At 44.9% G+C, this 12322-nt stretch overlaps 2 protein-coding genes across 2 annotated transcripts in view; both read left to right on the forward strand.

The window, feature by feature from the left end:
- The first annotated feature begins 2071 nt into the window (after positions 1–2071).
- htatip2 (HIV-1 Tat interactive protein 2) lies at positions 2072–5966 on the forward strand. Its single transcript, XM_084437219.1, has 6 exons — positions 2072–2259; positions 2928–3117; positions 3669–3776; positions 4115–4252; positions 4410–4471; positions 4938–5966. Exons 1-6 carry the CDS (start codon positions 2144–2146, stop codon positions 5152–5154), a joined length of 831 nt encoding a protein of 276 aa, XP_084293345.1. The 5' UTR covers positions 2072–2143; the 3' UTR covers positions 5155–5966.
- A 2376-nt stretch (positions 5967–8342) lies between these two features.
- The window catches only part of prmt3 (protein arginine methyltransferase 3), a 39690-nt gene continuing 35710 nt past the window's right edge, over positions 8343–12322 (forward strand). The window contains exons 1-7 of the mRNA XM_084437268.1: positions 8343–8379; positions 8605–8728; positions 8842–8924; positions 9139–9188; positions 9390–9495; positions 9994–10144; positions 10847–10991. Coding sequence (XP_084293394.1) covers positions 8364–8379; positions 8605–8728; positions 8842–8924; positions 9139–9188; positions 9390–9495; positions 9994–10144; positions 10847–10991 — 675 coding nt within the window. The 5' untranslated portion in view covers positions 8343–8363. The remainder of the gene's footprint in view (positions 8380–8604; positions 8729–8841; positions 8925–9138; positions 9189–9389; positions 9496–9993; positions 10145–10846; positions 10992–12322) is intronic.

The raw sequence follows: 12322 nt of genomic DNA on the forward strand, positions 1-12322 counted from the left end.
CATGAGGAGTAGTTTGTACTATTAAACAATGCCAGTATACTATATTTTCTTATGTGATTTTCATAGTTGTGCCATTCAAATTAAGGTTATTAAAGGTTTGTGAGCAACAGCCAACTTTTTTGTGAGGACGGAATTGAAAATAATTGCCATTTGCTTTGCCAATGGTGGATTGAGTACAAGAAATGTGTTCTCTACAAGAGGAGTCTTCACAGACAGCTGCTGCTATGAACCTCGGTCTATAAATATAATTCTTAACGGATAGTAACAGATGAACAGACACACAACTGATAAACAGGTGAATGAGTAGATGCGCGGAGAGTGCATGGTAATGGTATAGGCAATGGTTCAAGATTCAACATTGAAATACTAACCTTAGAAAATAATCTGTAGCCTAATAGATGATGTTGACAATGATGATTGTGATAAGATTAACCGCAAAGTATTGTTTTTTATACTAAGTTGAACTAACGTAATGTATCTAATTGAATATAAGAATGGTTTCATAAAAGTGTCAATATGTTTCTGTTATTTAGGTTTTATTGTGCCCTAGGCCTGCTAAATCGGCTCGGGTAACTTAGGGAGAAAGAGACCTTGCGACTTTCTTATCTCTCAAACACTGTCTGTTGATTTTCTCCATTTACACATTCAACAACTGCACATACTGACAAAATGCATTCATGGTCGGAGGTTTGTGCTCCTCGAGCACCCTTTCTAGTTTTATTTGCATTACTGCAGAACTACATAAAAGACAATCGTAAGCAAATTGGTCAAATTAAAGATGCATTCATTGGTTTTATTTTACCACTAGATGGCAGTAAGGGACTACTGCAAACTCGTTTACGAACGAACGGCTTTGGCCAGAGCCATAGGCACGGGGGGCGGAGCAAAGGTACAGGCCAGCTATAGGCAACACAGGCAGAAATTCTGGAATAACAATAGACAGGGGTGAGTCATTGTATTGTATTGTAAGTCATTGAAGTAGGACACCATTAGGATGCTATGGCTCAGTGAAACAATCTGATATCTGGGGGTTTAAATTAGTTTTGACAATGTGAATAAAATCAATGAATGCAGTTTTAACTAAATGCTCTTGGCTAAATGAGCATTAAGCTCACTATAGGTAGGTAAGATACATTAATGTACCATCATCATGCAAAATAGAGCGTTCTTTTGTGCCAGCGGCTATCAGACTCTTTGTGCCAGAGGCCAGACAGTCTGGATGTATGTATGCATATATTCTATATTTTACACATGCTATATGTATGGATGTATATATTCCTTGTTCTTTTTTACGCTTATTCGTTACTATACTCTGCATTCCCAGCCTTTGCTGTAGTCTCCCACTGCTGAGACGCAACATTTCCTCCTATGGAGATTATTAAAGTTGATATCTATCTATTATCAATCAACACATTACATTAAACATGAATTCATTACTTTTTGTGTCTAAGGGATAATTCATTTGTGGCTACGTCATCGAGTAAATGCACTGTGATGCTCTGTGCAAGAGAGTTATCAAAACAAACAGTCACATTTTAATTAGTAGGCAATGGTTCATTCAAAAATTGATTCTGATTCTTATTTAGAGAAGAAATGAGAGGCAATAGAGTGACTGCTGCCCTCTGCTGTCCACTGGCTACAAGAATCAAAATTGTATCTGTATCTGTAACAGATTATTTATTTATTATATAAAGTCAGTATTTTTCAATATTGAATCTTGTTAATGATGTTGACAATGACGATTTCATGATGATAAAAATAACCGTAAATTATTGTTTTTTGTAGGCCTACTATGTTCCCATTGATACTTATATAACTAACGTAGCCTAATTATCTCATTGGATTTACTTAAAATTATAGTAGCCTAAAGTTAGATAAAAATATGTATATTTTAAAAAGATACAATTGAAAACTTTAAGGATACCTTTTCGGCATTTTCTATCCAAAGAGGATATACAGGATATGTAATGCACTCTTTGATTTTACTCACGTGACAGCTGTGAAACAGGATATACAGGATATGTAATGCACTCTTTGATTTTACTCACGTGACAGCTGTGAAACAGGAAGTGAGACGTCAACCCATGTCGATGGGAACCTAACGAGAACATAACGAAGCATTATCGTTCTATTTCTGTCGGTTATGAAACCATTGGAAAGCAATGTAGGCAAAGCTCTTGGCTTTTTCTCAGTTTTTTTCGCCGTGATTGCAGCCGTTTTATATTACTTGGAAAGCTCCGGAACGACTTCCTACATCAGGTAACGTTAAATGAGAGAAGTGCAGTACGTTTTTAGTAGGGTTCTGGACACATCTTATATCGCATCATACGTTTGACACAGTATATTTGGGCACTGGTTCAATTTCTTGCTAGTAACAGCTTGGTATTAGCTAAGAAAATAAAACGAGGAGAGACGAGTTTCCAGTCAAGACCAAGCATGCTCTCTGAACGTCCGATTCAATGGGTTACCTGATGATGACCTCGCGCCAGCCTTCCAGCTGATTATTCTTGCTATAACGTTAGCCTGTGGCCTTTGCTTTGGTCAGCTTTCCCCCCAAATTACTGGGTCATATTGTCCAACCTAGAGTTAGTTAAGTTAGCTGTTGTGTATGTAGCCTAACTACACAACTATACATTAATCAAACACTTGAGAAGAGCACTCAGTTTAACGATGTTTAATGGTCGAGACTCAGGGTGAACAGGCAGAGAGAGATCAATTCGCGCCTCATTACGCATGCAACAGCATGTTACTATATAACATAAAGTAGTCCCTTATTATGTAGGCTAGACACTACATTAGCTAACGTTAACCAATGTCACTCGAAAGGCGATTAGGTCACTCACAGAAATGCACTGTCATGCTCTGTACAAGAGAGCTATCAAACCAACTGCAGTTCCAGCAGTTCTGAGCCTTGTGTTATCGCATAGGATGTCTCCAGACATGAACAGTCAAGAGGAGATCTTCAGACAGAAGAATCAAAGCTGTTTCATCCTCGGTGCCTCTGGAGAAACAGGAAAGCTGTTACTGCAAGAGATTGTCCAGCGGAATATCTTCTCCAAGATCACTCTCATTGGCAGACGACAGCTCACCTTTGAGGACAAAGCGTACGAAAATCTGGTAAGTGAATTATCTACCAGCTATCTAATTCAGACTCCTCTTCTACAGTTCAGACCACTACCAGTTAAGTTGGTTGCTGCAACTGTTCAAATAGGCTGTTACAGTCAGATTAGTCTTGCGATACTACATTTTGGAGATCTACTCCTCTGAAAGTCTGGAGACATCTCCATTGAAAATCGTTGCTAGAACAGCATTGAAAAACCGACGCTACCAATCAGAGCCACTCACTACATCTCCAATAGGGTATAGGACCTGCCTTAACAGAAATTATGTCCTCAAACAAACTGGAGTTGAGAATCAAAACAAAACATCCACCACTCCATTAGGAAGGACCGCCCTAAAGACTTTGGATTGGCTCTGCAATGCATGTTTTTGTTTCCAATCTCTAAAATAGTTCCGCCCACTTTTAGCGACAACATTTGGACGAATGTCTTCAGTCTCTAGTTGAGCGCAGCGTTTAGAGACGGACTCGTGAGTCTACAGCGAGGCAGGAAAGGGTCAGTCAAGCAGGGCCACGGCAGGTGTGTTATGAATGTCCCCCTCCTGTCCAGGTGCAGGAGGTGGTGGATTTTGAGAAGCTGGACGACTACGCTGCTGCGTTCCAAGGACACGATGTTGGCTACTGCTGCCTGGGAACAACCAATGCCAAAGCAGGGACTGTGAGTTGAAAGTCGCCGCGTCCACAACGGCTGTACAGGGCATTGTTGTGTTGACTGTCATACTCGGACGCAGGGCTGAAAATTAACACCTGCCACCGGCCAAATGCAGATAAAATTTCCAATTGGCGACTAGATTTCGGAAGGCTATCTGAAAAAAATATATACTTGGCCGGTAGATTTTTTCATCTACAGTCCCCTTGGCAGGTGACTCACTGTGAGCCAAAAAGTTCATTTTCACCCCTGCTCGGACGTCTCTACACCCAAGACGGTCATGTATTGTATATTAAGGTCGCCCCGCAACTCACAAGAAAAAAATGTCCCCACATGTGTCATTCCAGGATGGATTCATCCGAGTTGACCATGACTATGTACTGAAGTCAGCGGAGCTGGCAAAGGCAGGCGGCTGCTCACACTTCAACCTTGAGTCCTCTAAAGGGGCTGAAAAAAACAGTGGCTTCCTCTATCTCAAAGTGAAGGTACTGTCATACTCATTTTCATTACTGCACATGTCACATGTAACTGTTGAATAAGAAGCCAACTGATCACAGATATAATCACAAATGCCTCTTTGCTGGTTTATAAAGTAATGCTTTTTTGAGTTGTTTACATTATGGAAAATGTCTTCTTTGCCAGGGACAAGTGGAGGCAGATATAGAGGTGCTGGGCTTTGAGAGGTACTCCATCTACAGACCTGCGTGAGTAATGTACTTTGTCTAATACACATTCACAGTGTGTCCGTGTGCGCGCGCGCGCGTGTGCTTGCGAAGCACTCATTCAAGAGCACAGATTTTACTAAACTGAGGGGACAGATTACTTGACTGTAGGCATGCATTTTAAACTGTGGGCATGGTTTTATAAATTGAGGGAACAGATTACAAAAGTGTGCATCACTAAAGACTTTTTTCCCCTCCACCATGACTCCTAAGGGGCTCCATAAGCTTAATTCAGTATGCCATGGAAGGTTTTAATCATTCTCATGGCACTGCGCATAGATATCTATTGCACATAGCAACAAGACCTGCTCGGGACAAGACAAAGAGAGAGAGGCGAGCAGTGCAGTTGTCCAGCACGAGTAATATCACGTTTAAAAACACTAACCCGTTGCCAGTCCTATGTGAGCACCACCTCACGTTGACGTGCATGTTCTTGTTTCTCCACCAGGGTGCTGATGGTGGACAGGCAGGAGAGCCGGCCTGCTGAGTGGCTAGCCAGGAAGTTCCTGAGCCCCATTTCCTCTTTGTTTCCCACGGCCATGTCCATCCCCATCCAGATGGTGGTGAGGGCCATGGTCTCCAACACTGTGATCCAGCCAGAGAAGCAGGTGGAGATCCTGGAGAACAAGGCCATCTACGACCTGGGAAAGGCCCCGGGGAAATGAGACAGATGGCAAGAGGGAGCGGGCTGTGGTCTTCATCAAATGGGAAAAATGGGTCTTTCTCTTTCTCCTTCCTATTTCAATTTAATGAGAGGTGTGTGAATGTGGACTCTGCCTCACCTGTTCATTCATAGTCAGTGATGACTAAGGGGAAGGCCAGATGCATGCTGGGTGATGTGATGGGTTATAGCAGCCAGTTGAAGTGCAACCAGTTCAACCAGTTCAATCATTCTGACATCTGCAGGAAAGGATTGAAGGAGTTTTAGCTCTTAAGCTTTCCCTTCTGTGATATATTCTTTCTGGTGGAGCATCATGACTTCTCCAAGAGTCCAAAGGGGCTTTCCTTATCACAAGAAGTGCCCTTATACTACAGTATCAATGAGTACTGTAAACTGTGGCAACTGATACATGGTTGAGTTTTGCTTGGTTGTGCTTGAAATGTATCAACAAGCAGTTGTTGCAAGAACACACCTTATCCTGTCACAGAAACGGTTGCAACCAGACGAGACTAGATTCTGTTGTGTGTAATATGTTACATAAGTTAAAATAAGGGAAGAGGGAAATCTGGTTTCATGCTTATGTCCCGTCTACTGTTGCTTCAACTCTTAACTTAATGCTATTTTCTACGAGAACAGTACAGCACTGTGTATCGATGATGATGATGATGATGATGCACTACCTTCAAACCATTGCAAAGAGTTTATTTTACACAAATTGTATATGTTAAGTAAATGTATAACTTATGTTATTTCATTAATGTGCTTTGTTTGAAGTCAGTGTAATCTTGAATCAGGGATATGTTATTCATATTGGCTGCAGACTCTGCTGTTCTAATAAATTTTAAGGGATCAACAATATTGTGGGGTTTCATTTGTCCATGTTTTATTCATTCAAGTTATTCATAGGGAAGATATACCAGGGTTTTGCTTCTGTGGTGAAAGCTTTTGCTCCTCCCCTCCCTGTGAAGCAGTTAGTTAAAATGACCTCCAGCTGAGCTCATGCAGGCCTGCAGGTTAACGAGGGGAAGGGAGGTTATAATTAGGAGACTTCTGATCTTCATCTTTTGAACCCCGATGACGGGGTTTTCTTGCTGTCCATGACTGCTGAACAATGGCCGTTGGATGTTATGTCAGGTACAATAACTTGTCATATTAGAATGGTTTCTGATGGCACTGATTATAGTAACCTCAATGCAGTCTTAATATGGAAAAATTATACTTTTGACAAATTGTCCTTGACTCTGCAGGGTGTGTTGGCTTTGCTCAGTGCTGGTTCTTGCAGTAAATTGTGTTGATGCTCAAAAAGGTAGGAATACTGCTGTATAAAGAGGCTGTATTTGGGTCAGTCTTAAAATGTATAGTATTTTGCTTAAACTGAAGCAATTGTTATTGACATCCCTTTGGTAGTTGGTGGTTATGATGCTGTACCATCCAGATATGGAGAGGGTGAGGTTGTGAAGTACAAATCTGAATACCAAACCAAGAGCTATCTGGATGGCATCGATACCGTGTCTTCCCCAGGTACAGCGGCAAGAGTGATCAAGCCCAATCTGAAGTCTGAGTCTATACTTCGCTCGGAGGCTGCTGAAGCTCCTCCGCGCCCCCTTGGCTCAAGAGTCCACAGCAGCCATGGCGAAGAGCCACACCTGACAGCGACTGGGTCTCATTCACCATCCCTCACCGGGGGTTCTAAGATACTGGGTCGTTTTAATAGGGACAGGGCAGACGAATCCTCTCCACGTGCATCAAAACCCAAAACCACCTCTCTTCTGAGGGAGAATGGCTATGTGAGCAGAAGACCAGGCACACACAAATACCACACAGCCCAGAGCGCTTGTCAGTCAGACTCCTCCTCTGGACAGTCCCCAGGCAGCTATGGATTGGACGGTAGCTCGACTGCCACGGTCAGCCCTCCGAGTAGACCTACGCCAAACAAAGTAACTTCTCAAAGCAGACATGCTCCCCACTCAGCACCCAGGGCACATGTTGGTTGTTGGAGTCGTACCTCTGATATGTATGAGGCAAGCATTAGGACAGACTATTTTCAAAGGAGATTTGGTCCTCGGTCAAGGAGACCAAGTTCCAGTCAGAGCGGTGCCTTGGGTGGAAGTGTCCTCTATCTTTTCGAGCGTGCAGAAGATAAAAAGTTGGATCCCAGAGGTATGAAACCTGGTGTCTGGCTTCCTGGACCTATGGTCACCCCAGGAAGCCTTGTTCAAGGCAAATTCAAACCATTCCAGGGAAGTCACAGTTTAACAGGCCATGCCCCCCTCCGTGGCTTCAACATGGCATCTAGGGTCCCTGGTTCCACAACTGTCACTGTTCCCCCGATGGTCACCGTGTTCCCCGATGGTGATCACAGCAACTCCACTGTACCGGAGAATACAGCAGCCACTGCAAATGCAGCCCCTGCCTTTCCCCAGACAGAAGTTACCCCGGAGGTTGTGCCTGTAACCAGGGCACCAGTGGACAGAGATGAGGGCCCCACTGGAAGTAAAGAGCAAAGTACTCCTCTCCTGGGCCAGTCAGACCTGACGCCAGCAAGTCTTCCTGAACTAAAGCCAGAAGAGGATGCTGAGGGAGATGATTTGTATGTTGTGATGACCATGAATCCCCTGGAACCAGACCAGTCCAGTGTGTCAAAGAATGTCTCAAAAATAAGTACTCTTTTAGTCCAGGTCATCTCTCCCCTGGAACCAGATCTGTCCAGTGCATCGAAGAATGTCTCAAAAACAGAAACTCTTTTAGCCCAGACTACTGGCGATGCTGATTAGAGGTAGGCTGTGTTGAATTATCCCACTTTTGCTACTAAGTAGTCCTACTTCATTCTATTTCTGATTATGATCTTTTGTTATTTACAGGTGGATGGGTGGCAGTGCAATCTCATCTCGTCTGTCCAGAGTGATGAAACCTAGTCAGTAAAATGTAGATGTGAGAACGCATTCCACAGCTCACTTTTTGTTCTTCCTATGAAACCACACTCCATCCCATCTCCTTGCCTTGCAATGGACTGCCTATTAATAAATAGTTGAATCCTTTCATCGTCTGATTTTGTTGAATAAAATTGTTCGGTAGTATCATGATGTATTAATAGAATATGGTAGTGTGCATGGGTAGAGTGGGTGACCTCACGTGGCGAATGTATGGAAGTACAGTTTTGAACCAAAGTAGGCTAACCCGGAAGCAGCGTGGTCGAAACCAAGGAGACGGATCATGGCAGAATACACAGGTACACGTGGGTGTGTAACGTTGATAGCAATGCGATTACATTGTAGGATACAGCTTACTATGGAGAAAACTGATCATCTGTTGAACCTCGTGTGCCTGTTAATTAACCTTAAACTCTTACAATAGCTAACGCTAGTGGCTAGCTATCCGATTCTGAAGTGGGTCAGTAGCCAGCGAACGTTAGCCAGTCGGCAGCATCACAACCCTTGTCGAAATCCTTTTACAGAGAAGTATGGAGCAGGCGATGAAGTGCCAGACCTTTCGGACAGTGACGACGACGACGAACAGTGGCAGTGGATGGAAGAGGGACCTGAAAACAGCGTGCAAGTTCCCTGCCTGTTCTGTGACAGGTAACGTTAAGCTAACCCTAAACCCTTGCTAGCCAATTAACGAGCCACCCTAACGTATTGATTTCTGCAGTTAAATGGCGATTCTAATAACATAAGTGTAAATATTTTCGTAGGTCACTAAGTTCTGTATCAGATACACTACAGCATTGCGTAGCTGAACACGAAGTTGACGTCGTTGAACTGGTGAAAAAACACAGTAAGTGATGATTTATCCAGCTGTTTGCTACGTAAACATTTACGTTAGCACTAATGTATGTTCAATTATTCTAAGTCGCTTTGGATAACACGTCTGCTAAATTACTGTCATGTACATGTATATAAATGCAATGTGTCTAGCTAGCCGTACCGTTACTCAAGCTGTTGTGCGAGTTATCTGATAGGGTTAACTCTCCAACCTTTCCTCTCTTCAGAACTAGATGACTATGGCTACATAAAGATGATCAACTTCATTCGCACCACAGTAAGTATCGTTAGCCCATTCCATCAGCAAAAGATTTAAGAAAGATTACTAAGTGGAAGCTACTGCTCTAAAATCCCATCACAAACCACAGATTGTGCATTCGGTTTTGACAGCATGACAGAGGTGAGCTGCTTAATTACACGTAGAACTACTTTTCAAGGTGACTTGTGTTTGTGACTGTGTCTGTGTTTGTTCTTTCAGAAATGTGAAGGGGAGAGCCTGAGAAGGCTTCCAGAAAGGCCTCTGCCATGGGATAGTGATGACTTCATGAGGCCAGCTCTGCAGGATGACCCCTTACTACAGATAGGTGTGATTGTCTCTCTGCCAAACACAGAATAGTTACCTTAATGCATCCAGACTCCAGAAATGGGAAGTCATACATTGAAATTGCAGAAATGTCGGATGTTGGCGACACCTGAAAATTGTGTGTGTGTTGTGCCATGTCGTCTCTCACTATGTGTGCAATGTGTGGCTGAATAAAGCCCCCCCCCCCCCCCCCCCCCCCCTCGGGTCCTGTTATTATTATTATTATTATTATTATTTTTTTTTTAAAGGGAGGTATTCTCCCCCTATCCCTGCCTGAAGACATATTATGCATATTACACAGCCATCACATTGATCTCGCAGGCACTGACAGCCAGGAGAGTGAGTAGCTTATTTGATTGTCACTAGCTAGCGTCGGCCCGTCTGACTCAGGAGTGACCCCTCTCTCTCCCTCTCTCTCTTTCTCTCTCCCTCGCTCTCTCTCTCTCCCTCTCTCCCTCTCTCTCTCTCTCCCCTTCCCCCCCTACCTCCCTCCTGTCAGACCTGGAGGAGCTGTGTGAGGGCTTTGCGATGGGGCCGGGGCCGCTGGCGGGGCCCTCGTCTGGGGGCCAGTCCCCTGCTGCTCTGCTACAGCGGGCCCAGGCTGCCGAGGAGGCCCTGGCCAGAGCCATGGACGACCTGCACAAACTCAAGTCAGTTGGCTGTACTACTACTGCTTCTACAAATAGCAGGGAAACTACTTTGATTACTATCCACCACATTCATTATAACAACTGTCATCTGCACTACTCCTAAGAGGGTTTAAGCAGCATGCTTGATACGAATTGAAATCGTTACTTGAAGCTGAGCCCATATGTAGCCTTTTATTTGATCCTGCTGCATAGTCAGTTTCAGACATGCACCTCCCTCTTGCTACCAGCAGGGGGAGTCATTTACCCCAGTATCTCAGAGGTGTCTGTCCCTGAGTGGGAAAAGTTAGGAGCAAGGGGACAGAAGGAAGGGAAAATTCCACTGCAGCAGAAAAGAGGAGGGGGGCACGGCAGGGGGGTGGGTGGGGGGGCAGTTAGGGAAAAAGCCAGCGAAAGAGAGTGGGAGAGAGAAAGGGGGAGGGGGGTGCAACAACGTGTGAGAGAAAGACGGATGCTTCCCTCCCTCCATTTACCTCCACGTCCTGCGTGAAGGTTGCGCGTGCGGCGGGTGCCGCCGTGAAGGCTGGGGCCTACGAGGACGCCTAGGCCGTCGCCGCGCTCCCGACAGACGCCGCCTAACACGGCCGGCGGTCTCCGATCCGGGCGCGTCCTGCTCTCGGGCCGCTCACCCACCTCGGGGGACACGCCGTGGCCCTCTGTAACACTGTGTGTGTATGTGTGTGTGTGTGTGTGTGTGTTGGGTAGGTTGCTGGCCCAGGGGCTGGTGTTGAACGCAGACACGGGCAGGGGAGCGGGCACCTTGGGGTCTGTGGCAGAGCTGCGCGAGGACGAGGACGAGGCCTACTTCAGCTCCTACGGCCACTACAGCATCCACGAGGAGATGCTGAAGGTTAACCCCGCGCACGCATGGCACACACACACACGCGCACACACACACACAGACACAGAGATGGAGGGTGAAGAGCTGCTGCAGAGGCAGTAGTGTGTCTTTGGCTGAAAGGCTTTATGTAGCATTAAATTCATATGATCACCCCAATGCATATATACATTGATGGGCATATACACTGATATTGAGTTAAGACGTTTTCTCAAAGTGACAAATCGGCAATAAGCAGCAGCGAGCTTTCATGCGAAACAGTGGCGCTGACTCGGAGATTGAAATAGTTGAACACGCTGATTAAGCCAGAGTGCCCAGGTTTGAGCTAGAGGGTTTGTGGGTGGGGTGGGTGGGGCCTCAGCTCTCTTGTCCTGTCCTGTTCTGCTTACTGCATTGCCTAGACAAGATCCTTTTGGCTCGTCCGATGCTGGCTGAGCCCAGTCAGCGCCTGCGTCATACGTGTATGCGTCATACCATAAACTCCGTCACTGCCTTTAGGAGGGTATAGAGACGCGTGCAAAGGCTGCAGTAGAAGGTTGCCAACTTTTTAATGGTGCCAGAAAGCGGAACATCTCTGATGCTCTGTCTGTCTGTCTCTCTGTCTGTCTCTGTCTTTGTCTCTCTCTCTGTCTCTCTGTCTATCTCTCTGTCTGTCTCTGTCTGTCTGTCTCTGTCTGTCTGTGAGGTTATACGGGAGAAAGGGACGTTCATTTTAATCCCCCTTTCGTGTCCAGTACCCACCAAAGATGAATCTGTTTGTCTATTAAAACAGAATAACTCTACTTAAGCTATTGCAAATGAACCTAAGTACTCAATACAGCAGTGCGGGTGATTTCAATGCAACGCCTAATAAAAATAGTGACTAGACTATTTACTAGTCACTATTTTTATTAGGCGTTGGATTGAAATCACCCGCATTGCTGTATTTGCTTGTACACCACCCTTCATGCATGTCAGCCAAATGTAACAGATATTCAGTTATTTGTGCACCCCCCCCCCCCCCAAAACCCATTTGATTACAATTTCAATTGAACCCACTTTGGGCTGTAGCTGGGCTTGAGCATTCCTTTGACAGCCTAATTAACCAGTCGTTACACCAAACGACCAGGGTCAATTCCAATTATATTTCCATGTTTGATTTCATCCAATTTCCCCGGAATGGAATTCCAAGACGGCTCACACCAGATGGTGACAACTCATGCAAGCACACGAGCCGTATGCTTAGGTTAGCTCCGCACAAATAAGGGAACGATCGCACCACCATCTGATTGGATTATTCGAGAGAGAGAGTCTCTGTTACTTCATGTGGAAGATTTGCTCTAGTACGTGCCCTTGTTGGATTT

Source organism: Borostomias antarcticus, assembly GCF_949987555.1.
Source record: "Borostomias antarcticus genome assembly, chromosome: 4".
Taxonomy (NCBI): domain Eukaryota; kingdom Metazoa; phylum Chordata; class Actinopteri; order Stomiiformes; family Stomiidae; genus Borostomias; species Borostomias antarcticus.

What these genes read in the sequence shown, in the direction of transcription:
- htatip2 (XM_084437219.1), top strand. Translation starts at nt 2,144, where the DNA reads ATGAAACCATTGGAAAGCAATGTAGGCAAAGCTCTTGGCTTTTTCTCA. An exon ending in ACAAAGCGTACGAAAATCTG is followed by an intron (nt 3,118 to 3,668) that starts GTAAGTGAATTA and finishes CCTCCTGTCCAG; the next exon opens with GTGCAGGAGGTGGTGGATTT. An exon ending in CCAATGCCAAAGCAGGGACT is followed by an intron (nt 3,777 to 4,114) that starts GTGAGTTGAAAG and finishes GTGTCATTCCAG; the next exon opens with GATGGATTCATCCGAGTTGA.